The sequence below is a fragment of the Trachypithecus francoisi genome, unplaced genomic scaffold (genome assembly GCF_009764315.1).
Source record: "Trachypithecus francoisi isolate TF-2019V2 unplaced genomic scaffold, Tfra_2.0 Lachesis_group13, whole genome shotgun sequence".
NCBI classification, from domain to species: domain Eukaryota; kingdom Metazoa; phylum Chordata; class Mammalia; order Primates; family Cercopithecidae; genus Trachypithecus; species Trachypithecus francoisi.
In genome coordinates this window covers 44,145,043-44,172,924 of record NW_022681458.1, presented here as the reverse complement: position 1 = coordinate 44,172,924, position 27,882 = coordinate 44,145,043, and the positions used below count along the sequence as shown (strand labels likewise).

At 40.5% G+C, this 27,882-nt stretch overlaps 1 protein-coding gene and 1 pseudogene across 4 annotated transcripts in view; one reads left to right on the top strand and one right to left on the bottom strand.

The window, feature by feature from the left end:
- Positions 1-13,043, top strand: part of LOC117094682 (10 kDa heat shock protein, mitochondrial) — a 57,725-nt gene extending 44,682 nt beyond the window's left edge. For 2 of the 4 annotated variants that reach the window (XM_033230757.1, XM_033230758.1), the window contains 5 exons: positions 1,261-1,303; positions 1,499-1,585; positions 8,776-8,855; positions 10,514-10,625; positions 10,755-13,039. In XM_033230757.1, the coding sequence (XP_033086648.1) occupies positions 1,261-1,303; positions 1,499-1,585; positions 8,776-8,855; positions 10,514-10,625; positions 10,755-10,886 (454 nt within the window). In that variant the 3' untranslated portion in view covers positions 10,887-13,039. Of the gene's footprint in view, positions 1-1,260; positions 1,304-1,498; positions 1,586-8,775; positions 8,856-10,513; positions 10,626-10,754 lie in introns of all 4 variants that reach the window. The other 2 variants (XM_033230759.1, XM_033230761.1) reach the window with 2 other exon arrangements.
- LOC117094176 lies at positions 11,162-23,192 on the bottom strand (annotated as a pseudogene).
- Between the last annotated feature and the right edge of the window lie 4,690 nt (positions 23,193-27,882).

The window sequence follows — 27,882 nt, the reverse complement described above, 5'->3', positions numbered from 1 at the left end:
ATTAATTTAAAAAAAAAGAAATAATCTTATTTTTGTAATCTAAGGACAGCATTATTAGGCATCTGGAAAGGAAATGCAGTTACAAACAGCTGAAAATTTGACCCTTGCCTTTTTGTTTTCTTTTGTTACAATGTGCAGTAAGTAAAGTTTTTTCTACCAAATTTGTTCATATATATCCTGGTTTTTTTCTTTTTTGGGGGGATTTTTTTTTTTTTTTTTTGTCTTCTGATTATATAGGTTTAGCTTTGCATTGTTTTGGGAACCAAAATGATTCAGTTTTTCTGATGAGGAAACATAGTATTGATTTAGCTAACTTGATACATTGAACTAAATATTAATAGGTAGGACTTTTGGAGGGAACATGTTCAGTATTTTGACAGCTATAAAACTGTCTTTGTGACATAGAAGATTGTCTTTTTATCACATAACTGTCTACAACTGATGGTCTTAATGTAATTGTAGTGTAATTTTGTTTTTGTTTTTTTTGAGATGGAGCCTTACTCTCTCGCCCAGGATAGAATGCGGTAGTGTGATCTCGGCTCATTGCAACCTCTGCCTCCCAGGTTCAAGCAATTCTCCCTTGTCAGCCTCTCAAATAGCTGAGATTACAGGCATCGCGCTCATACCTGGCTAATTTTTGTATTTTTGTGGAGATGGAGTTTCACCATTTTGGCCAGGATGATCTTGAACTCCTGATCTCAGGTGATTCGCCTGCCTCGGCCTCCCAAAGTGTTGGGATTACAGGCCTGAGCCACTGTGTCCTGCTGTAATTTCTTTGTGTGTTTCTGTATACCAACATTTTATTACCCTCCAGTTGCTGAATTTTTCTACAATTCAGGAATTTTCTCATATGCATATATAACTCCTGTGAACATGTTTATACATTTATCTGCATGCAGATCTGATTATTTCATTACAATAGATTCTTAGAAGAATGACTTAGTCAAAAAGTATACACTTCCTAAAAGTCTTGGTAAATATTTCCAAATTACTTCCCTGAAAAATTGTACTAATTTCTAGTATATAAGAGAATGATCAGCTCACTGAACTCTGGTATTGGATGTTATGAGGGTTATTGGTTTTCTATTTTTAATCTGTAAGCCTTTAGAAGAAATGTGTTGTCGTCTGTTCAGCTGGGTTTGATAATGGTTGTGAGGGAGGAGGAATGATACTGATGGGATTCTCATTTTGCAGCTAATATTCTAAAAATTGCTGTGGAGAATAGATAATGACTTTTTATTTATGTATTTGCATTTTCAGGCAGTTCTGCCTTGAGCTAAATGGACTTGCTGTCAAACTTCAGGTAATATTTTCTTTAAGTCAAAGTTGTAATTGAAAGTTCTGATTTTTTTTCTCTGTTTTTATAGCTTAATGTGCTTACAAAAACTTCTCCAAATTTCTAACTTTCTTCTAGAATTTGTTATGGAAATATAGTAACCTAAATGATAAGCTTTTTCATTATTATTTTACATATTAAGAAATTAATTATTTTTAACAGAGTGAATGCCATCCAGATACTTGCACACAAATGACAGCAACTGAACAATGGATTTTTCTTTGTGCAGCTCATAAAACTCCAAAAGAGGTGAGGATTTATGAAATAGAGTGACTAATAAAATTGTTATAGCCTAAACCTCTCTCAAGACAATAGTAGACAAGTTTTTAGGGTTTTTAGTTCACTGTTTATTTTGCTATTTCATTTTGAGTTGCTTGTTGTGAGGTTATTACTGCAGCACTATTTTAGGATTTCTTATGATAAGCATCATTTTTCATGATTGGGCAATTACATGGGCTAGAACTCACTTCATGATCCACTGGCTATTACAGATTAACATCTATCACATTGTGCTGATTACTGTGTAATGATTGAGATACGCCTATTTAGGTTTTTGTTCAGATTATTTCTTTTGATAGGAAGAACTATTGATTACTCTTTGATTAAGTAGAGATGTTACTTTTGAGCTTTTAAATATTCATGTTGTTTTTCTCCTTATTTAGTTTTTATCAAGGTAAGACTATAGGCCATAGCAGTTTTTTTTTTGTTTTTTCGAGATGGATTCTTACTCTGTTGTCCAGGCTGGAGTGCAGTGGTGTGATCTCAGTTCACTGCAACCTCTGTCTCCCGGATTCAAGAGATTCTCGTGCATCAGCCTCGTGAGTGGCTGAGATTACAGGCATGCGCCACCATGCTGGGCTCATTTTTATATTTTTAGTAGAGATGGGGTTTTGCTCTATTGGCAAGCCTGGTCTCAAACTCCTGACCTCAAGTAATCTGCCCACCTCAGTCTCCCAAAGTGCTGGGATTATAGATGTGAACCACTGTACCTGGCCTACCATACTTTTTCTTACTTATTAATTTTTTACTTTTTCTTATTTTAAAAACTTCTTCATATCATCTGATACCCAGTGTACTTTTCCTTAGTTGTCTCAAAATGGTCTTTACAACTGGATTGGTTAAACTATGCATTGCTTTTCCTTAATCTGTATTCCCATTTAATCTGTTACAATTACTTTTTACTTGACACTGACTCACTGGGGATATTGGGTTAGGCCAATTCTGTAGAATCATAGACCTGAAAGTGGTCATTATATTGATAGACTTTTAAGGCTTGAAGACAAGTGAGGCCCTAGTTGCAAAATCAGTATCTGGTGTTTTTTGTTTCAAAAAGGATAAATGCTCCAAAATAAGGAATATTTGGTACCTAAGAGAGTAGTACTTATTTGGAAGACTGATTTCATTCAGGATGTTACATTTTTGTGTTAATTAATTGAAGCAGTATAAAGATTGTATCTGTCTGCATCTGGGAAAATCCACATAGTGGTTTCATTGATAATTCTCTGAAGTTGGCTACTTAATGTAGTGAATGATGTGATTATTGCAATTAGGAAACTGAATCAAGAAGGCTGAATCAAGGCTAGTTTTGTTCTGGCACATAGTAATGATGTATTATTCTTTCTTTAGAGTGGAAGTGATACCCAGTTTGTGATGTGTTATGACTCTTAAATATACTGTTATTCTCATATCCACTTCTTTCTTGATTAATATTAAATGAAAGGATAGTCATTAGCATTAAGACCTATAAATGAGTCTTAGAATTGCAGCATTGCTTGCTGAAGTCCAGATCTATTGAACTGGCCATGTGTCAAGGGAGGGTGATAGTAGGATTTCCAAGTGGTAGTTATATTGAATGGAATTACTGTAAAAATACAAACAATTTGAAAGGACACTTTCTGAACTCTTTTCAAATAACTGCTTAGTCAGGAAACTGTAGGAACTGACAAACTAAGCTAAGAAAATTGCTCTCATGGATTAAAATCACTAGGCAGATTCTGAAGTGGGAGAAGCAGAATACTTAGCACTGATAATCGTTTATTCAGTATCCTTGAGAATTAAAAAGAGACATTCAGCATATAGAGTAAATTATACAAATAGGTGACAAACATTATAACTTACTGTCTACAAGCCCTCACAGTCATATGCTGATTGTGATCACTTGCAGTAGCATTATGATTGTATATTTGGAAAAATACAATATATAAATTTGTAAACACCATTATGTAGTATTTTGTAACCTGCTATATTTTGCCATCTTTTTGCTGTTATAACTGTTACAGATTAGGAATAGTTACCTGAGAATTAATTGGGGGAAGGTGAAGGGAAGGCAGCGAAAACAAGGCAAAATGTCATCCAAATTAAGAAAAATTCAGAAACCAGTTAAAGGTCTAAAGATAGAGTGATATGGTAACCCATGAGTCACATGTAGCTGTGTAGCACTTGAAATGTGGGTAGTCAAAATTGAAATGTGCTGTAAACACAAAATAAATACTGGATTTCGAAGACAGTAAGGCTGGGTGCAGTGGCTCATGCCTGTAATCCCAGCACTTTGGGAAGCCGAAGTGGGTGGGTCACTCGAGGTCAGGAGTTCGAGACCAGCCTAGCCAACATGGTGAAACCCCATCTCGACTAAAAATACAAAAAATTAGCTGAGTGTGATGGTGTGCACATGTAGTCCCAGCTACTTGGGAGGCTGAGGTGGGAGAATCTCCTGAGCCCAAGGGCTCAAGGTTGAAGTAAGCAAAGATCACACCACTACACTCCAGCCTATGTGACAGTGAGAGACCATGTCTCAAAAAAAGATTCAGAAATGGCCAGTAAGCACATGAAAAGATGCTCAACATTAGTTATTAAGGCACATCTCAAAACCACAGACAGTTGATGTGAGGGTTGTGCATTATTGTTAAGCTGATTAACATTGTCTCCCCTACAACCATGCTTGATTAGAAAAAGGAAAACAACTCTGAGAATGGAGAAACAAAATGTAGCATAGACATACAATGGAATATTATAAAACTGTGAAAGGGAATGAAGTTCTGATACATGCTACAACATAGATGAACCTTTAAAATCCAGTATGTATTATGTGGAGTGAAACAAGTCAAATGCAAAAGGACAGATACTGTAGCATTCCACTTATCTAGAGTGAATAAATTCTTATAGACAGAAGGTAGTTAGATAAATTGAATTTATCACGTTCAGTATAACTACCACATGCCAAAGGATGGGAGGTGTGGGAAGTTAGTGCTTAAGGGTGATAGACTTATTTATTTATTTTTTGGAGACAAGAGTCTTGCTCTGTTGCCCAGGCTGGAGTGCAGTGGCGCAATCTCGGCTCACTGCAACCTCCACCTCCCAGGTTCAGGCAATTCTCCTGTCTCAGCTTCCCCAGTAACTGGGATTACAGGCATGTGCCACCTCACCTGGCTAATTTTTGTATTTTTAGTAGAGACATGGTTTCACCATGTTGGCCAGGCTGGCCTCAAACTTCTGACCTAATGTGATCCTCCCACCTCGGCCTCCTAAAGTGCTGGAATTATAGGTGTGAGCCACTGCGCCCAGCCGAGTTCCTTTTTTTTTCTTCTTTTTTTTTTCTTTGAAGAGAGTTTCACTCTGTCGCCCAGGCTGGAGTGCAGTGGCGCAATCTCGGCTCACTGTAGCCTCTACCTCCCAGGCTCAAGCAGTTCTTTGCCTCAGCCTCCTGAGTAGCTGGGACAACAGGTGTGCACCACCATGCCTGGCTAATTTTTGTATTTTTAGTAGAGATGGAGTTTCACCATGTTGACCAGGTTGGTCTCAAACTCCTGGTGTCAAGTGATCCACCTGCCTTGGCCTCCCATTGTGCTGGGATTATAGGCGTGAGCCACCATGCCTGGCCATAATAGTTTCTGTTTGGGAGTTGGAAACAGTGATGATGATTGCACAATATTGTAAATTAATGCCACTAAATTGTACATTTAAAAATGGTCAAAAAGCTGTCCGGGCTTGGTGGTTCGTGCCTGTAATCCCAGCACTTCGGGAGGCCGAGGTGGGCGGATCATGAGGTCAGGAGATCGAGACCATCCTGGCTAACAAGGGGAAACCCTGTCTCTACTAAAAATACAAAAAATTAGCCAGGCGTGGTAGCATATGCCTGTAGTCTCAGCTACTGGGAGGCTGAGGCAGGAGAATGGCATGAACCCTGGAGGCGGAGCTTGCAGTGAGTGGAGATCACGCCACTGCACTCCAGCCTGGGCGACAGAGTGAGACTCCTTCTCAAAAAAAAAAAAAAGAGGGTCAAAATGGAAAAATTTATGTTGTATATATTTTACTACAGTTTTTTAAAATGTTAAGAAAAAAGCACCAAAACCCCAAATGGCATATACTTTCACACCCACTATAATAGCTAAAATAGAAAAGGTAGACATAATAAGTGCTGGGTGAGATGTGAAGTGGAACCCCTAAACATTGATGATGGGATTGTAAAATGCTTCAACTATTTTGAAAAACATTTTGGAAGTTCCTTAAAATGGTTAAGCATAGAGTTGCATATGACCCAGGAATTCCACTCCTTGATATGTAGTTCCCCCAAAATGAAAACATATCTGCACAAAGACTTGTACATGAATATTCACAGTCACATTATTTATGATAGCCAAAAAATGGAAACAACCAAATATCCATCAACTGATGAATGGATAAGCAAAATGTATTGCAGCCATCTCCTCAGTATCCTCAGAGGATTTGTCCCAGGACCGCCGTGAATAGCAAAAACACAGATACCAAAGTCTCTTACATGAAATGGCATAGTATTTGCGTATGACCTATGCACGTCCTCCTATATACTTTAAATCATCCCTAGATTACGTATAATACTGAATACAATGTAAATGCTATGTAAATAGTTGTTATACTATATTTCTTAATTTGTATTTTTTTTTGTTATGGGATTTTAAAAAGTAGTTTTGATCTGGTTGGTTAAATCTGTAGATGCAAAGTGCTAACTGTATATGTGTACAATGGAATATTATTCAGCCATAAAAAGGAATGAAGTCTTAAAGGGAGAAACGTACAGTACAGCATTTTGTATATATTTAAAACATTAAAGGCTAAAAAGTTTTGAATTTTAAAAAAAGGAATGAAGTATTGATTCATGCTACACCATGGATAAGCCTTGAAAACGTAATAGAAGCCATACACAAAATACCACTTATTATATTATTTCATTTTAATGAAATATCCAGAATAGGCAAATCCTGTGAAACAGAAACTAGATTAGTTGTTGCTTAGGGCTGGGGGAAGGAGAGAATGGGAAGTGACTACTAATTTGTTCAAGGTTTCTTTTTGGGATGCTGAAATTTTCTGAAATTTAATGGTAATGGTTGCACAATTTCGTGAATATACTAGAAACTACTGAATTTTTATGAGCAAATTTTAGTTATATCAATTATATCTTAAAAGTCAAAAAGTAGCCCATTAATTTTATATCAGTTACCTTCTGAAATGGTAATATTTTGGATATAGTGGGTCAAACTACAATATTAAAATTAATTTCACCTCTTTTACGTTACCTTTTTAATGTATCTCTTAGAAAGTTAATTAATTTTTTGAGATGGAATCTTACCCTGTTATCCAGGCTGGAATGCAGTGGCCTGATCTTGGCTTACTGCATCCTTGACCTCCCATGCTCAAGCAATCCTCCTGGCTCAGCCTTCTTGGTAGCTGGGACTACAGTCATGTGCCACCATGTCTGGCTAATTTTTCAAATGTTTTGTAGAGATAGGGGCATCTCCCTGTGTTGCCTGCGCTGGTCTTGAACTCCTGGAGTCAGTGATCTTCCCACTTTGGCCTCCCGAAGTGCTGGAATTACAGGCGTGAGCCACCACGTTGGGCCTAGAAAACTTAAATATATGGCTTGCATTATACAGTTGACCCTTGAACAACTCTGGAATTGGGATGCCAACCCTCTGTGCAGTTGAAAATCTTGAGTATAACTTTTGACTCCCCCAAAACTTAATTACTAATAGCCTACTGTTGACTGGAAGCCTTACCAGTAATAGTTAATTAACACACATTTTGTATGTTCTATGTATTATATAGTGTATTGCAATGAAGTAAACTAGAGAAAAGAAAATGTTATTCAGAAAATCATGGGAGGATCACTTGAGGCCAGGAGTTCGAGACCAGCCTGGTCAACATAGTGAGACCTTCTTTCTTTCTTTTTTTTTTTTTTTAAAGAAAAATCATAAGGAAGAGAAAGTATATTTGCTATTCATTAAGTAGATCATTATAAAGGTCTTCCTTGTGTTCATGTCGTTGAGTAGGCTGAGGAGAAAGAGAAGTGTGGTTGGTCTTGCCTTCTCTGGGAAAATCTGATCATAAGTAGATTTACGCAGTTCAAACCTGTGTTGTTCAAGGGTCTGCTGTATTCCTGTTGATGATTCTGGTTTAAAGGTTGTAAAACTGCCATGGTGTACCCAAATGACAAATATGAGAAATACAGTGACTTGGGATATTTGCTTTTGACCAACTCATCTGTGGTCACATATCTGGAGAAAGGTAGTTTTTTTCAATAAATATGCTCATGGTACTGTTTTTGGCAACGACTCTACTAATCAAAAATTCCTATGGATATATTGTTAGAAAAATACTTCTTTTTTGTTAGATAATTTTTTAGTGCCATGGCACTAAGCCATATTTAGTAGTTATTGAACTGTATTTCTAAGTGACAGTTTCAGTCTGAAACTTGAAAAATAATCTAATTACTGGGTAGAGTCATTGAGCTAGACTCATTGTTACTCCTTCCTTTAGTTGTTTTTTCCTTCTGGTTGACTCCCTGGTTTGTTTCTAGACTGCTTTCCCCTTGATGCTGCTCCCTGTCTGCCCTCAGGAGGACTGGAGGAGGACAGTTACTTTGCAGTTTTATTTTTCCTTTAATAAATTTACTGAGTTGCCATGAGACGGTGTTTCATTGTTTCTTTTTTTAGTGTTTCTGATAAATGGAACAGAATAAGTCAGATTTGTTAAACTATAAGGAAACTTTGATATTTCATGTTAAAATTCAAAGGTGATTTGGGAGAAAGTTCTTTAGAGGGCTGCTAGATTAATAATAGAGTACCAAGGACATAGTAAGGGATATTGTTTAGGATATAAGAAGGCATCCCTGGAGAGACCAGAGATCAGGATTCTTCTTATCTGTAATTGTTGTTTTCTTGTAGGTATGGTGTTGGGAATAAAAATGGGAGACTGGTTCATGTATCATCTAGAATTGTGATATGGTTCAAGGGGATAATAAACCTTACTTATTAATATAACATATTTTACAAGCATTCGGAAATTGTAAGGAACTTTTTTCTTATAACATGCTCATGTCTTTGGAATAAGGTATACCCATATAATGAATATATCTAACCTAAGAGAGAGCTCTTTGTTGATGCATTTCTATATTCTTTCTTTTTTAGTGTCCTGCTATAGACTATACTAGACATACACTTGATGGTGCTGCATGTCTTCTGAATAGCAATAAATATTTTCCCAGCAGGTAATGGAAACTTTTAAACATAATGTTAAACATTTTAGATTTAATTTATAAGATTAATATTTTAAAAGTAACATTAGGTTGCTCGTTAATGCATTTTTGTATTTTTTTTTTAGCTATTGTATTTTGGCTTGTTTATTCAAGTTTTGAAATTAGGACTGTAGTTAAACAGCAGGACTCTGCTGTCAAAGCTCAAGGCCAGTTCAATCTAAGGCTAGCACCTGTTCATGTGTGTCATTCTGCAGAGCTCTCCCTCTCATACTTTAGCGTTGGGATATGTATATACTTGCTCATTTGAATCTCTATGATAGTTAGACTCGGCCTCCCCTTATGTAGTATGCCTAAAGAGCAGACTTTCCGGCCGGGCGCAGGCTCACGCATATAATCCCAGTGCTTTGGGAGGCTAAGGTGGGCAGATCACCTGAGATCGGGAGTTCGAGACCAGCTTGACCAACATGTAGAAAGCCCTTCTCTACTAAAAATACAAAATGAGCTGGGCGTGGTGATGAGTGCCTGTAATCCCAGCTACTTGGGAGGCTGACGCAGGAGAATCGCTTGAACCCAGGAGGCAGAGGTTGTGATAAGCCAAGATCGCGCCATTGCACTCCAGCCTGAGCAACAAGAGCGAAACTCTGTCCCCCCCCAAAAAAAGATCAGACTTTCCTAAGTTGAACTATTTGTTTTTGAAGAATTCCTTATCCTTGCTCATTGATTTTTAACATCTGAGAAGTCGGATCTTAAATATATTATGTAGTATATTATCAGTGAAGTTTGTGAATGCCTTTTATTTTATTAAGGTATTTGTTACCAGATGGATAGATTTGGAGATTTTTCCCCCCAAATATGATTAGCTTCAAAGAGCTCATATAAAATATGTTAAGAAAAATACTGCTTTTTGGCCTTAATATTCTGTGTATACATATTTTTAAAAAGGATATCAGAAATATGCAGACAATTTCAATTTTAAATAAACAATTTTAATTTCTCTCTCTCTCTTTTTTTATATATGGAGTCTTGCTCACCCAGGCTGGAGTGCAGTGGCGCAATCTCAGCTCACTGCAACCTCAGCCTCACGGGTAGCTGGGATTACAGGTGCCTGCCACCATGCCTTGCTAATTTTTGTATTTTTTAGTAGAGATGGAGTTTCACCATTTTGGCCAGGCTGGTCTTGAACTCCTGACCTCAGGTGATCCACCTGCCTCGGCCTGTCAAAATTTTGGGATTACAGATGTGAGCCACCACACCCGACCTTAATTTCTTAAAAAAAAAAAAAAAGGAAAGAATAACCTAGTTCTGTAAAAGAAAACAATAATTCCTTTCAGGAGTTTTAATCGCCTCTAGTGGACAATGTATTAATGTTGGAAATAGATGTTTTAGTAAATTTTGAAATGTCGGGGACTTAGTCTAACTGTGTTAAACTTTTACAAAGTTTCAAAACTATAATGCTGAATTTAACTTAGGCCCTGTGATTAGGCAGAGAGAACACTGGCCCAGAAGTGAGGAGTAGGGGCTCCAGGCATTTACTCGCAGTGTGACCTTGGAGTAGTCACTTACTTTCCCTACGTGTCAGTTTCTACACTTGTAAACTGAGAAAATTGGACTATATTGTTCCTAAGATTCTATCCAGTTCTAAGAATCTATGGTTTCTTTTCTACTTCTAGAGTTAGCATAAAGGAATCATCTGTAGCGAAACTAGGATCAGTATGCCGTAGGATTTACAGAATATTTTCACATGCTTATTTTCATCATCGGCAGATATTTGATGAATATGAAGTAAGTATATTTCACTAATTAATCTTGATACATTCTTATCAGAATGACCATAATATATATTGATGTTATTTCTAGTCTTTTGGTTTGGGATAGTGAATTAAAATAATATTTTTGTCTTCCTCTCTACAGAATGAAACATTTTTGTGTCATCGGTTTACTAAATTTGTGATGAAATACAATTTGATGTCCAAGGATAACCTGATTGTACCAATTTTAGAAGAGGAAGTACAGAATTCAGTTTCTGGGGAAAGTGAAGCATGAAGGGAATCATATGGAAAAATGTACTGATCATATAATTAACAATTATGTACTGTATATATCATTTTAGACACATCAATCATGTATCCATATTATAGCTTCTTTGTTTAGTATAGGTTTTTGTATGCTGGGTTTGCCTTTTAAAATGGGAAATACTTTTTAAGTTATTCATAAGCTGTATATTCACCAGTGTGGCACTCATGGTTTTTAAATAAGATTAGTATTATCTGTTTATAATGCCTGTTAATAAAAGAATTTACAGTTTGGTAAAATTGCTGCTAAACAATCATTGGATCACAATCCTCATCAAACAAACCCATCTGTAAAAAAAAATGATTGAGAGCTTGAGGTTTCACACAAGCCATTTACTGAAGAGGTAGAAATGTTTTCCATTGGTTTTACCTTGAGTTTAGATATCCTAAAAAATTCTATAGTACATAGTTTTGTCTTACCTGTTAACTTTCCCCAATTGAGATAAAAGTGTTTTAAAATTCTGTTTATAGTTTTTGATACGCATATATAATTATGTGTATATCTAAATAAAAATGCAGATGAAGCATTAGTAATACTTAAATAATTTTACTGTGTAACATAAAGTATAACATACTTGGAAAGGATTTACCTTTCTGCAACAATGGACTGGTACATACAGGATGATCAATGATAAGGCACATAAATTATGTTCTCACTGGAAACCTGCCCTGTCCACCCCTTCTCATTTCCCTTAACCTTATCCTCAAACTACTTTAACTGAGAAGCTTTTCACCAGACTGAGTTAGTGGTGGCTTATACCTATTTATATTTGTATTAATTGCTTACAGATTATACCTCATATTAGCAATTACATTACACTACAAGAAAATGTATTTGCATAGGCTCTTGCTTATCTTTGTTTTGCAAAAATTATTCTACTTAGAAAACAGTCCTTAAAATAGTTTGACTCTTCCTGTTAGTAATATTAATCTTTCATTTAACCAGCTAGGCAGCATTAAATAGAATTGAAGAAATACTGTAGTATTTATTTTACACCCCCTCTCCCATGAAGTTTATGTTTGAATTACATGCACTTGTGAGATTATTTGCAATAATTCATAGGTTCCAAGGGTGTTGATGAATAGTCATACAGTTTTTGGACTTTGCTATAATTCATTGTGATAAGAATGATTCAAATGCAGATTTAACAATCTTATAATCTGTTGAATGCCATTTTTGATAAAGCACTGGAGGTCTTATTGCCAAACTGATTATAATGAGGCACTAAGGGTGAAAACATTGTACATGTTGTGAAGAAAGTATTTAAATCCAACTTTTGAATAGATTTAACAAACATGAGGAACTTCTTTTTTATTTAAAAGGGTAATTTTGAAATGAAGATGAAAATGTATTCATCTTGTTTTTTCAAATTTAAGGGAATAATTTATACCATCTTTTGAGACAAGAATGTACAGCAAAAATATGGGTAACAGTAGTATACTGAGGGTGTGTGTATATATCATGTATGCCTTTCCAAGCTTGCCAGTCTTTTTGGCTTTCAACAGTTCCCACCAGCCACAGTCATTACTGTTCCCCAACCCACAACTAGCTTTTAAGAAGTCTTATGTTCACAGTGAAAGGAATGTTGACTTTGAAATTATGGATTTATATTAATGACACTATAAACCAATGGTAATGGTAATTTTTAAACAAACTTGCTAAATATTGAGAGACTAAACTACTAAGTTAATAAATTATGTATAGCAGTGTAGCTGTTCTCTCTAGATAGTGTCTCACAATGGATTTCTGTGCTTGACTATTTTCCTAGTGAATATTTATACTAAGGTAGTGACTGAGATTTGGTGATCTGGCTGAGTATTTTGAAACACATTTTGAATAGTATGGCTTAGTGTTAATGGGGAATTAAATATGATTTTTTTCTTACTCATTTCACCTTCCCTGTATTGTATGTTTGGAATTGATCATAAAACAGCTCCAAAAGAAAATAATCAGTTTGTAGTCTTGCTTTTGTATTCATATTGATATCTTACTAGTATTCATTGCACTGTGAAGTTGATTCACTGTACTAGGTAAGACCTAAGTGAAACAGTTCCTGTTTTTCCTTAATGCTGTTTTCAGAATTTTGAAAAGGTACTTATATGTACATAAATACTACTAAAAAATTAATGAGCCTGGCAAACCAATGATTTATAAAAGTGTTCTAAGAAGAGGGGAAAAGGACAGTTCTGTGTGATAAGGAAGTTAGGTTCCACTTTTTGTTTGAATTATCCTATGTATATCCAAAGGTAAACTTAGGTTTTTATTTCCAAAAGATCATATAGTCAATTCATTCTTTTTTTCCTATCATATCTGGGAAAGTAGCTAGCTTTTAATTATGTTCCCATAAATAACACTTCTTTTGTATATATACATTTCCTTTTCTCTGACTTGAGATGTCAAATTTGAATTTCTAGAACAGTTTCTCAGTTAAATTCTTGATGACTTAACAACTTTTACTCTCAGAATACAATTAGAAATCCTTGGCCAGGCACAGTGGCTCAGGCCTGTAATCTCAGCACTTTGGGAGGCCAAGGCGGGCAGATCACCTGAGGTCAGGAGTTGGAGACCAGCCTGACCAACATGGAGAAACCCTGTCTCTATTAAAAATAGAAAAATTAGCCGGGCGCGGTGCTACTCGGGAGGCTGAGGCAGGAGAATCGCTTGAACCGGTGAGGTAGGGATTGCAGTGAGCCAAGATCACGTCATTGCACTCCAGCCTGGGTAACGAGCAAGACTCTGTCTCAAAAGGAAAAAAATCCTCGATTACATTGTTAGTAAGGACTGTGTTACCATTATAAACACATTTACTGGTTGATGTCAAATTCACTGTAATCATAGAACTAAGTTTTTTATTTGGATACTTTGCCCTACTGTCTATATGATGACATCTTTTTTGAGCAGCTACATTTTAAATTGTATATACTTTATTTTGTGAATACTTCTTGAATGTGCTAAAGATTTCTTTGTGTAGTTCTTCCATGCTATGCAAATATTTTAGTAAAAGTAGTCGATTTTTATTTCTTCAAGCATCTCATTGTTAACTAAACAGGCAATACATATGGGCCAGGTGTAGTGGCTCACCTCTGTAATCCCAGCCCTTTGGAGGCCAAGGTGGGCAGATCACTTGAGGCCAGGAGTTCGAGACCAGCCTGGCCAACATGGTGAAACCCGATCTCTACTAAAAAAAACACAAAAATTAGCCAGGTGTGGTGATGCATGCCTGTAATCCCATCTACACGGGAGGCTGAGGCAGAATAATAGCTTGAACCTGGGAGGTGGAGGTTGCAGTGAGCCGAGATTACACCACTGCACTCCAGGCTGGGCAACAGAGTAAGACTCCGTCTCAAAACAAACAAACAAAAAAATGTATTTGTACAATATGTTTAGCAGTTTGAGATGATAAGAACATTCAAATCTGTTTTCCTGAAAACGCATTATTAGTATAGAGTACAACTGTGAAACTGGAAAGCTACCAAGTGAATCCCCTAGCGGGTGAGATTACCTATCTAATCGGTGCATTGTGGAGCCTTACTCTTCATTTGTATGATTTTTCTCTCACTTTTTTTTTTTTTTTTTTTGAGACGGAGTCTGGCTCTGTTGCCCAGGCTGGAGTGCGGTGGCCGGATCTCAGCTCACTGCAAGCTCCGCCTCCCAGGTTTACGCCATTCTCCTGCCTCCGCCTCCCAAGTAGCTGGGACTACAGGCGCCCGCCTCGTCGCCCGGCTAGTTTTTTTTTGTATTCTTTAGTAGAGACGGGGTTTCACCGTATTAGCCAGGATGGTCTCGATCTCCTGACCTTTCCTGACCTTGTGATCCGCCCGTCTCGGCCTCCCAAAGTGCTGGGATTACAGGCTTGAGCCACCGCGCCCGGCCCACTTTTTTTTTTTTTTAGACGGACTCTTGTTCTGTCACTCAAGCTGGAGTATAGTGGCGCAATCTCGGCTCACTGCAACCTCTGCCTCCCGGGTTCAAGCGATTCTGCCTCAGCCTCCTGAGTAGCTGGGACTATAGGTGTGCATCACCACGCCCGGCTAATTTTTGTATTTTTAGTAGAGATGGGGTTTCATCATATTGGCCAGGCTGGTCTTGAACTGACCTCAAGTGATCAGCCTGGCTCAACCTCCCAAAGTAGTGAGATTACAGGGGTGAGCCACAGTACCCGGCCTACTTTTTTATAGTACACAAAGCTTCATATCAAGTGTGAGCGCCTAATGTAATTAAAGAGAACACTAAATTTCTGTATTAACCTAAATTTCCAAACGATAAAAACATTGGCCGGGTGCGGTGGCTCATGTCTGTAATCCCAGCACTTTTGGGAGGCCAAAGCCCATGGATCACCTGAGGTTGGAGTTTGAGACCAGCCTGGCTAACAAAATGAAACCCTGTCTCTACTAAAAATACAAAAATTAGTTGGGTGTGGTGGCACACACCTGTAAACCCAACTACCTGGGAGGCTGAGGTACCAGAATCACTTGAACCTGGGAGGTGGAGGTTGCAGTGAGCCAAGATTGTGCCACTGCATTCCAGCCTGGACAAGAGAGCAAGACTCCATCTCAAAAAAAAAAAAGTTGACACCCTGAACTTTTTTTTTTTTTTTTGAGACGGAGTCTCGCTCTGTCGCCCAGGCTGGAGTGCAGTGGCCGGATCTCAGCTCATTGCAAGCTCCGCCTCCCGGGTTTAAGCCATTCTCCTGCCTCAGCCTCCCGAGTAGCTGGGACTACAGGCGCCCGCCACCTCGCCCGGCTAGTTTTTTGTATTTTTTAGTAGAGACGGGATTTCACCGTATTAGCCAGGATGGTCTCGATCTCCTGACCTCGTGATCTGCCCGTCTCGGCCTCCCAAAGTGCTGGGATTACAGGCTTGCGCCACCGCGCCCTGCCGACACCCTGAACTTAAATCCATGAAGTATGTCAATTAAGTTATAATGATTCTAGGATTAACTGTGACATCAATATTTAACTGTTCATTTTTTCATAAGAAAGATATGTTGATCTGGATTTGTCTCATAAACCTTGTTAAAAGCCATTTTTAATTCCATAAATAGTGTATTTATCTTTTTTTATTTAATTGTTTGAGATGGAGTCTCATTTGTCACCCAGGCTGAAGTGCAATGGTGTGATCTCAGCTCACTGCAACCTCCTCCTCCCAAGTTCAAGTGATTATCCTGCCTCAGAACTTCCAAGTAGCTGGGACTACAGGCCTGCACCACCATACCACTACACCCAACTAAGTTTTGTATTTTTAGTCGAGACGGAGTTTCACTATTTTGGCCAGGCTGATCTCGAACTCCTGACCTGAGGTGATCTGCCGGCCTTGACCTCCCAAAGTGTTGGGATTACAGGCATGAGTCACCACACCCGGCCAAATAGAGTATTTATTATTTTATTTTGGGTGGACCTCATGAGAGTCACCTATATCTTGTATAACAATTAAAAATATTTACTTAATTCTAGTTTATGTTATATAGTATTATCTCTGCCTTTTTTTGTATCAGAGGAACATGCTCATACAGTATGCTTTATGTAAAATAATTATCTGTATTCCCAGTTAGACCACATGGAGGTCATGACGGGACCCACTTAAGGAGGCAGTCTGTCCATTCTCAGAGCTCAAACACCGTTCTAGGAGAACCACTGCTCTCTTCAGAGCTGTCAGACAGGGACCTTTAAGTCTGCAGAAGTTTCTGCTGCCTTTTGTTCAGCTATGCCCTGCCCCCAGAGGTGGAGTCTACAGAGGCAGGCAGGCCTCCTAGAGCTGCTATGGGTTCCATCCAGTTTGAGCTTCCCAGCCACTTTGTTTACTTAAGCCTCAGCAATGGCAGACGCCCATCCATGTTTTAATCTTTATAGCTATTAATTTTTGCTTTTTTATCTTTTTTTTTTAGTCTTTAGAAAGGACACTAGAATTGGTCACTGTGTTGGTTTAGGTTGTAGGCAGCAATATTAGTTGAGTAAGTACCCCTCTCAGTTCACTTTCATTTAGATGGCTATTTTTTTTCACCGTACTACAAGTGGATTAGATTTTATTAAGCAGGGGAGTGAAGGAGATGTGGCACAAATAAAAGTATGTAACATTCGGCCCTGCGTGGTGGCTCACGCCTGTAATCCCAGCACTTTGGGAGTCCGAGGTGGGTGGATCACGAGGTCAGGAGATCCAGACCATCCTGGCTAACACGGTGAAACCCCTTCTCTACTAAAAATACAAAAAATTAGCCGGGTGTAGTGGCGGGCACCTGTAGTCCCAGCTACTCAGGAGGCTGAGGCAGGAGAATGGCCTGAACCGGCCAGGCGGAGCTTGCAGTGAGCCGAGATTGTGCCACTGCATTCCAGCCTGGGAGACAGAGCGAGACTGCCTCTCAAAAAAAAAAAAAAGTATGTAACATTCAAACAGAAGCTGAAATTTTTGAAAAAATATTTCAGTTATGATTACACAAAGGTTCACTTTCTCCCCCAAGGACACAGGGCCTCTCAAAGGAGAGGAGGGAATAAGTCCCATGGTAGGGCCAGTGGTTGCTCCTGGGTTTTGGAATGATCTCTGCAAAGCTTTCAAGCCCAGACTGTGGGCTCGGGGTCTAGACTTCATAGCAGTTACAACTAGACCCAGCAAGATGGCTGCGACTGTGAAGCCCTGCGCGGAGATCCAGGTGTGCGCATCATGAGTTGAGAGTGCTGGCTGTGGCCCTGGTGGAAGTAGTAGAGGCCCTAGGTGAGGGCGGCTGCCGTGCCCAGGCAACCTATGGGTACCCTCAGGTTCTCGCGTGTCTTCCGAAGGAACTTTTCCTTGAAACCCTCTGGAATGCTGTAAACAGTGAGACTAAACCCCTCAATGAATGGGGACTTCCATGGTTCAAAGGGGGCCTCCAGAGTCACAGGGCCTGGAGTCGCCTAGATGGCTATTTTTTATCACAAGCCAATATAGCTGCATTTACTGTTAACTCCGGATTTGCATAACTCATCTCTATCAGACTCTTAGGAATTTTGACATCGGGTTTTTAGATTGTGCCTTTCTGACTGTCAAGGCCCTCTAAGTCCAAGGCATCGTTTCCTCTGCCAATCCTCAGGCTCTAGTGATTTGCAAGTAAACATTCAAGGACTCACAAGTACCCTAGAGTTAGGATGTGAAAATTAGCCGGGCGAGGTGGCGCGTACCTGTAGTCCCAGCTACTCGGGAGGCTGAGGCAGGAGAATCGCTTGAACCCGGGAGGCAGAGGTTGCGGTGAGCCGAGATCACACCACTGCACTCCAGCCTGGGCAACAGAGCAAGACTCCGTCTTAAAAACAAAAAGGATGCAACTGTTTGCCTCTTATCCACTTATAACCTGGAAGCCCTCTCCCCTGTCCCACGTTTCCAGACTGAACCAATGTACATCTTACATGTATTGATTGATATGTCTCCCTAAAATGTTTAAAACCAAGCTGTGCCCCAACCACCTTGGGCATATGTCCTTAGGACCTCCTGAGGCTAGGTCATGGGCGAGTCTGTAACCTTGGCAAAATAAACTTTATAAATTGACTGAGACCTGACCGGGCACGGTGGCTCACACCTGTAACTCAGCATGGAAATAAAAAATCGTGAACCCCAAATATCTGAAGCAGGTCTCAGTCAATTTATTTATTTATTTATTTTTGGGAGAGTCTGCTCTGTAGCACAGGCTGGAGTGCAGTGGTGCGATCTCGGCTCATTGCAACATCCGCCTCCTGAGTTCAAGTGATTCTACTACCTCAGCCTTTCGAGTAGCTGGGATTAGAGGCATGCACAACTATGCCTGGCTAATTTTTGTATTTTTAGTAGAGACACGGTTTTACCATGTTGGCCAGGCTGAACTCCTGACCTCAAGGGATCCGCCTGCCTCGGCCTCTCAAAGTGCTAGGATTATGAGTTACAATTATTTTGCCAAGGTTAAAGACTCGCCTGTGGCCCAGCCTCAGGAGGTCCTAACGACATGTGCCCAAGGTTGTGGGGGCATAGCTTGATTTTAAACATTTTAGGGAGACATATCAATCAACATATGTAAGATGTACATTGTTTCGGTCTGGAAAGGCGGGACAGGGAAGAGGACTTCCAGGTCATAAGTGTATAAGAAGCAAACAGTTGCATTCTGTTTTGTTTTGGTTTTTTTTGCAGATGTAGTCTTGCTCTGTTGCCCAGGCTGGAGTGCAGTGGCGTGATCTCAGCTCACTGCAACCTCTGCCTCCTGGGCTCAAGTGATTCTCCTGCCTCAGCTTCACGAGTAGCTGGGACTACAGGCGCATGCCACCGTGCCTGGCTAATTTTTTTGTATTTTTAGTAGAGACGGGGTTCCACTGTGTTGGTCAGGATGGTCTTGATCTCCTGACCTTGTGATTCATCCTCCTCGGCCTCCCAAAGTGCTGGGATTACAGGCGTGAGCCACCGCGCCTGGCCTAATTTTTGTATTTTTAGTAGAGATGGGGTTTCACCATATTGGTCAGGCTGGTCTGGAACTCCTGACCTCAGGGGATCCACCTGCCTGGGCCTCCCAAAGTGCTGGGATTACAGGTCTGAGCCACCGTGCCTGGCCTAACAGTTACATTCTTTTGCGTTTCTGATTAGCCTTTCACTGAATGCATGATTTACAGGAATAATCACTAATGCCGTAGTCCGGCTTAGTGAAATGATAAGCCAAAGGAAGCACCCAGATACGCTTTGTCTCACGGGAGCAGAGGGAGGTACGTAGCTTTTAAAAATCTTTGTAGCTATCTTATTTAGGAATAGAATGGGATGCAGGTTTGCCCCAGGCAGTTCCCAGCTTGACTTTTCTCTTTGGCTTAGTGATTTGGGGGAGATTTATTTTTCTTTCACAAAATCATTACTCAGGTACAATTAGAATGGAGCGTGAAAAAAGGCAAAGATGAATGGCTCAGAAATGTAGTAGTAGTGGTGAAAGGGAGGCCAAATAGAGGAAAACAGAGATTTCCCTTTTTCTTTTCTTTTTTCCTAACATCCCTATGGACACTGGGGAAGGAATAGATTTCTTTTAATGCAAATGTTCTGTGACCTGCAGAATAATTTTTCATCCTTGTGAGTTCTCTATTGCTAGCCCCCTCCCAATGCCTGTGGCACCTTCTGTCTACCAACAAGAAGCCCTCTGTGCTCCCTGATCTTAGTCCTGACACAGCTATCTGCTGTTCTGCACACTCAGATCCTCTGCCTTGAACTTCCCCACTTCTTGAAATTGGACAATTTTAAGAACATTAAGACACACAGCCAGGTAACGTGGCTCACTCCTGTTATCCTAGCACTTTGGGAGGACAAGGCAGGAGGATCACTTGAGCTCAGGAGTTCGAGACCAGCCTGGGCAACATGGCGAAACCCTGTCTCTACCAAAAATACAAAAATCAGCTGGGTGTGGTGGTGTGCACCTGTGGTCCCAGCTACTCGGGAGGCTGAGGTGGGAGGATTGCTTGAGCCCAGGGAAGTCAAGGCTGCAGTGAGCCATGATTGTGCCACTGCACTCCAGTTTGGGTGACAGAGGATGACTCTATCCCCCCACTCCCCCCCAAAAAAATTGAACAGTGTTTTGGTAATTGGTTTTTAAGAATTGAGCTCTTGGCTGGGTGCGGTGGCTCACACCTGCAATCCCAGCACTTTGGGAGGCTGAGGTGGGTGGATCACGAGGTCAGGAGTTCGAGACCAGCCTGGCCAACATGGCGAAACCCTGTCTCTACTAAAAATACAAAAATTAGCTGGGCGTGGTGGTGCATGCCTATAATCCCAGCTATTCCGGAGGCTGAGACAGGAGAATCGCTTGAATCCGGGAGGTGGAGTTGCAGTGAGCTGAGATCATGCCATTGCACTGCAGCCTGGGTGACAAGAGCAAGACTCTGTCTCAAAACAAAACAAAGAATTGAGCTCTTGGCTGGGCGCGGTGGCTCACGCCTGTAATCCCAGCACTTTGGGAGGCCGAAGCGGGCGGATCACAAGGTCAGGAGATCGAGACCACGGTGAAACCCCGTCTCTACTAAAAATACAAAAAAAAAAAAACTAGCTGGGCGTGGTGGCGGGCGCCTGTAGTCCCAGCTACTCAGGAGGCTGAGGCAGGAGAATGGCATAAACCCGGGAAGCGAAGCTTGCAGTGAGCCGAGATCGTGCCACTGCACTCCAGCCTGGGCGACAGAGCAAGACTCCGTCTCAAAAAAAAAAAACAAAAAAAACAATTGAGCTCTTGTTGGTCACTTGGTTTATAATTGGCCATGGTGTCTCATCAATACAAGCTGAGTATCCCTTATCTGAAATGCTTGGGACCATGAATGTTTTGGATTTTAGATTTTTTTAAAATTTGGAATGCTTGCATATAGATAATGAGATCATCTTGGGGGTGGGACCCATGTCTACACACAAAATTAATTTATGTTTCATGTACACCTGGTATAGATAGCCTGAAGACAATTTCATAAAATATTAAAAGAATTTTGCGCATGAAACAAAGTTTGTGTTAAGTACTCATATGTGGAATTTTCCACTTGTGACACCATGTTGCTCAAAAAGTTTTGGATGGTGCATCGTGGATTTTGGATTAGGGATGCTCTCAACCTTTATCACATAGTCTCTGGAATTCCTTTGAATTGAGAAAAGTTAAATCTACAAATTGTTTTCTAAATTAATGGCATTTTTGTGACTGTGACAGGGAATACTGTTGGTATATGTTATGCTATATAGCCATGTGATTTAAAATTTTAGTTTTACAGTTTTCATATTTTAGAGCCAACATATATATTTTTTACAACTCTCAATTATTTTGAGGGGCCCCTAAAAATTCAAAGTTCTTTATGGGTAAAAATGATTAGCTCATAATTTTACAACACTCTTGGGGTTCAGAAAATGATACCTCAAAGTCTGGTGCCTTGGCATGCTGATTTTTTTTTTTTTTTTTTTTGAGACAGAGTCTCGCTCTGTTGCCCAGGCTGATATGGAGAGGCGCAATCTCGGCTCACTGCAACCTCTGCCTCCTGGGTTCAAATGAAAAATATCATTTGCTCAGGGAAACCTTCCTTGACTCTGAGTATAGTAGGTTCTTCTATATGTGCTCCTGGCAAAATTTGCTTCCCTATACGAGTATTTCCATCAATGACGTATGACATAATTATTTATATAATCATTCACTTACTATTTTTCTCCTCTGGTAGCCTATTGATTCCATAAGGGCAAGACTGTGTCTGGCAGAGCATCTGACTGAGAGCCAATAAACATTTGTTATATAAGTGAATGGATGAGAAAGTAAATCTGAATCCTATCACAGGGATTCTATTTCAGGATGAGGCCTTTATTCAGACCCTGAGCACTGAAAACTAAAAAGCATTCTTTTTTTTTTTTTCCTCACTCTGTTACCCAGGCTGGAGTGCAGTGGTATAATCTTGGCTCACTGCACCCACCACCTTCTGGATTCAAGCTATTCTCCTGCATCAGCCTCCCAAGTAGCTGGGATTACAGGTGCGCACCACTATGCCTCGCTAATTTTTGTATTTTCAGTAGAGACGGGGTTTCACCATGTTGGCCAGGCTAATCTCAAACTCCTGACCTCAAGGGACCGAAAGCATTCTTAAGGTATCTCTTCCTCCTCTGTCTTTTATTGAAGACATGTGTCATTTGTGGCATTTGTGCCTGTAGTGATAGCAGCATGGTCTTCTGCAGACACTTTTACAGCATGGTTTGTTCTTGGCTGCTTAGCACCCTGCCTTGGCCCTTTGGAGACCCTGTGAACTACCTAATATACCTAGCAAAGTAGTGATGAATCTTTTTACTAACCACATGGAAATAAATGTCTGTGGATATTATATTCTAATTTTAAAGATGCCTTGTATTTATTCTATTGTTTCCCCAAGCATAATCTTGTTCTCTGTATGAAAAAGAACTTTGCAAACTTAAAACCAGACCTTAAAAAAAAATAGTTTCAATTCATTTAGCCCCTAACCAGATGTCAGGAACTGTGTTAAACACATTCCCACATTATCTCATTTTATCCCCAAACAACAACATTTGTTATCATCCCCAGTTCACATACAAGTAAGTCAAGCTTCCAAGTAGCTGTGCAGTGTCCATAGGATTAAGTAGCAGGGTCAGGATCAGAACTGAGTCCTTGGCTCCAAAGCTCAGCTTCCTCTTTCTGCTATGCTGCCTCTTATGGTCCTGAACACTGCTGCTACCCATCTTTGGAAACCTCCCTTCTTTTTAATTTTATTTATTTATTCATTTATTTATTTATTTATTTTTAAGAGATGAGGGTCTTACTGTGTTGCCCTGAGCACTGTTGCTACCCATCTTTGGAAATCTCCCTTCTTTCTTCTTTCTAATATTTATTATTTATTTATTTCTTTATTTTTAAGAGATAAGGGTTTTACTATGTTGTCCAGGCTGGCCTTGAACTCCTGGGCTTAAGCAATCCTTCTGCCTCAGCCTGTTGAGTAGCGAGGACTACAGGCATGTGCCACCACACCCAGTTAATTTTTAAAAATTGTTTTGTAAAGGTGGAGTCTCACTAGGTTGCCCAAGCTGGACTCGAACTCCTGGCCCTGAGTGATCCTTCTTCCTTGGCCTCCCGCAGTGTTAGGATCACCCCACAGTTGCTAATAGGATGTTTTGCTGCAGAGAAGTTTTAAATGTTTTTGTAGTCTTAGTATTTACACAGTCTTTTCCTTTATGGCTTCTGGGTTTTGAATTGTGCTCTAAATATTTACTCATATATTATTTCAGTTTAAAATTTTTGAATTTTTATTTATTTTGAGACGGAGTGTTGCTCTGTCGCCAGGCTGGAGTACAGTGGCTCAATCACAGCTCACTGCAACCTCTGACTCCCTTGCCTAAGCCTCCTGAGTAGCTGGGATTACAGGCATGTGCCGTCATGCCCACCTAATTTTCGTAATTTTAGTAGAGACCGGGTTTCACCATGTTGGCCAGGATGGTCTTGATCTCCTGATCTCGTGATTCACCCACCTCAGCCTCCCAAAGTGATGGGATTACAGGCATAAGCCACCGCGCCTGTCTCAGTTCAAAAAAAATTTTTTTTTTATTGAGAAAGAGTCTTGCTCTGTTGCCCCCCCACTTAAAAAAAGAAAAAAAAACTTTTATATTGCTGCTGCACAAATTAAAAACATTATTTTTAATCTAAAATTTTTTTTAGAGTTGGTGTCTCACCCTGTTGCGCAGGCTGGAGTGCAGTGATGTGATCACAGCTCACTGAAGCCTTGAACTCTTGGGCTCAAGCAATCCTTCCACCTCAGCCTCTCAAGTAGCTGAGACTGCAGGTGTGTGCCACCATACCTGGCTAAATATTTTTTTTTTTTGGATGGAGTTTTGCTCTTGTCACCCAGTCTGGAATGCAATGGAGTGATCTCGGCTCTCTGCAACCTCTGCCTCCTGGGTTCAAGCGATTCTCCTGCCTCAGCCTCCTGAGTAGCTGAGGCATAACGCCACCATGCTTGGCTAATTTTTGTATTTTTAGTAGAGATGGGGTTTCACCATGTTGGCCAGGCTGGTCTCGAACCCCTGACCTCAGGTGATCTGCCTGCCTTGGCCTCCCGAAGTGTTGGGATTACAGGCATGAGCCACTGTGCCTGGGCTTTATACTGGGCTAATTTTAAATTTTTTTGTAGGGACTGGGTCTTGCCATATTGCCTAGGCTGGTCTCAAACTCCTGACCTCAAGTGATACCCCTATCTCAGCCTCCTGTGTTGCTTGGATTACAGGTGTGAACCATCATGTCCAGCTATTTCTTATTTTTATAGCTTTTTTTTTTTTCATTTAAAAAAATTCATTTCATTGAATTCATTTGGAGGGTATTTTGGAATAAGGAGTGACCTTCATTCATTTTAACTTGGGTTCATGGAAGTAGCTCTTCACATGACGACGTGGGAAGAAAGAGAGAAATATACATGGAATGTCAGGCTGCAGCTCTATGGTAAAGCTGGACATTTTGAAAATTGGAATCCTAACTAATACTTTTAAAGGGCCTTAAAAAAGGAAGAAAAATCTTGAGCCGTATGGTTTTCTAGAAGAACAAATTCAAAAGGATGGCATGTCGTTAAGGAACTAATGGTTACAGAAAAAATATGAAATGTTAAAACCCACTTTTTGTATGTGTGGATGAAATTACAGTTCTGACCTGGGAAATAAAAAGGAAATGTAAATAAAAGGCCCAGATCTGATGTGTTTGAATTTTATGTTAATTACCGAAATTTAAAACCTGCTCTGCTTTGAGACATAAAAAATCATTTTACTAACCATATCTCTTACAATGATGTGAGTGGTTCTCTTTTTGAAACTTTAGCATGTTGAAAATAACTCTTCCTGTGGATGTAGTATGTCCGTTAAGACATAAAGAAAATTATAAGTGTGGTGTTTTGTAGGTTTTTGCATAGCCAACAAAATAAATTCTTCCATTAGAAATCCAGGAGTCTAGGCGTAGTGGCTCACGCCTGTAATCCTAACACTTGAGGAGCCCAAGGCGGAAGGACTGCTTAAGCCCAGGAGCTGGAGACCAGCCTGGGCAACATAGCAGGACCCCATCTCTACAAAAAATAAAAAAATTGGCCAAGCATTGTGGCATGCACCTGTGGTCCCAGTTACTCAGGAGGCTGATGTGGAAGGATCATTTGAATCCAGGGTGTTAAGGCTGCAGTGAACCATGACTGTGCCATTGCAGCCCAGGAGGTGGAAGTTGCAGGGAGCCAAGATTGCACCACTGCACTCCAGCCTGGGCAACACAGCGAGATCCTGTCCCACCACCCACCCCCCTCCAAAAAAAAATCCGGAATTGGACTTCATCAAAATTTTAAATTTCTGGCTGGGCACAGTGGCTCATGCCTGTAATCCCAGCACTTTGGGATGCCAAGGCGGGTGGATCACTTGAGGCCAGGAGTTCGAGACCAGTCTGGCCAACATTGCAAAACCCCATCTCCAGCAAAAGCCTAGTAAGAGCAAATATTTAGACAATAACCACTCTACTCCAGCCAAATACCGCAGAAGATCCTGTGGCCCCATCCCCACCTACACCAGCAACAGTCAAGTGGGGAGCCTAGTGTTCCACCCTCAGGAGACTATAACAGGGGGCCCTAACACCCCACTAAGGTGGTGACAGAGAGGGATGAGTAAGGAACTGGGACTTTCATTCCTGCTAGTCAGTAGCAAGCCCCCCAGACCTCATGCCACAGTGTCAGTGGAGATCGTGCAGGGAGGTTTAACTTTCACCCCCACCAGAGTAATGAAGCACCCCTCTTCTCTCCATGGGATTAATGTCAGAGAAGGCTTAATGGAGAGTCAGGACTTTCACTATTGCCACTACCACTGAGATGTCAATGGAGACGATAGAGAGCTAGCATGCCCACCTCTGCCTACAGTAGGGAGGAACCTTCCTCCTTTTCCCTAAGGGAGATTTTGAGTGAGAAGACTGTCAGCAGATGCTGAGTGGGAAGACAGGTCTTCCACCCCCACTTGGTAGTAAGTAGGCAGTAGGCCCCATTCCCCTGCTGGAGTGGTACCAGAAAAAGCCAAGTAACACAGAAGGCATAAATAAGACCCAGAGTCTCATAAATAATATGAAAATGCCCAGGTTTCAAAAGAAAATTACTTATGCCAAGAACCAGGAAGATGCCAAACTAAATGAATAAAGACAATAAAGAGATGCCAACACTGTCTGAGATGGCAGAGATGTTAGAATTATCTTTAAAAATTTTTAAAGCACCTATGATAAAAATGCTTCAATAAATAATTATGAAACAAATTAAAATACAGAAAACCTCAGCAGAGAAATAGAAGAACCAAGTGGAAATTTTAGAACTCAAAAACACAATAACCAAAATAAAAATCTCAGTGGATGAGTTCAACAGCATAATGGAGGGGACGAAAGAAATCTATAAACTAGAAGACAGAAAAATATAGAAATCACCCAATCTGGGCCGGGTGCGGTGGCTCAAGCCTGTAATCCCAGCACTTTGGGAGGCCAAGACGGGCAGATCACGAGGTCAGGAGATCGAGACCATCCTGGCTAACACAGTGAAACCCCGTCTCTACTAAAAAATACAAATAACTAGCTGGGCGAGGTGGCGGGCGCCTGTAGTCCCAGCTACTCGGGAGGCTGAGGCAGGAGAATGGTGTAAACCCGGGAGGTGGAGCTTGCAGTGAGCTGAGATCCGGCCACTGCACTCCAGCTCAGGCGACAGAACCAGACTCCGTCTCAAAAAAAAAAAAAAAAAAAGAAAGAAAGAAATCACCCAATCTGTAAAACAAAGAACAAATAGACTGCTCCCAAAAAAACCAACCACTGGGCCAGGCGCGGTGGCTCATGCCCGTTATCCCAGCACTTTGGAAGGCCGAGGTGGGTGGATCACCTGAGGTCAGGAGTTCGAGACCAGTCTGACCAACATGGAGAAACCCAATCTCTACTAAAAATACAAAATTAGCCTGGCATGGTGGCACATGCCTGTAATCCCAGCTACTTGGGAGGTTGTGGCAGGAGAATTGCTTGAACCCGGGAGGCGGACGTTGCAGTTAGCCGAGATTGCGCCACTGCACTCCAGCCTGGGCAACAAGGATGAAACTCTGTCCCAAATAAAACAAACAAACAAACAAACAAAAAACAACATACCCTCAGGACCTTGCACTATTAGAAGTTAACAAAAGAAGATCTAATATTTATGCTGTTAGAGTTATGGTGGAAGGACTGGAGAAAGGGAATAGGGATGAAAAAGCACTTGAAGAACTAATGGCTAAAAACTTCCCAAATTTGGTAAGAGACATAATTTTACAGATTTGGGAAAGTAAAACAATAGTGATGGAAATCAGAACAGTGACTGCTTGTGGGTGTGGGGGTTGCAGGTGGGAGCTGGTTGACTGTAAAGGCACTCAGGGGAACTTTCTGGGGTGACAGAAATGTCCTATCTATTTGGTTGAAAGTGAACACTGGTATATACAATTGCCAAAATTAATTGAACTCTGTACACTTAAGATAGGTATA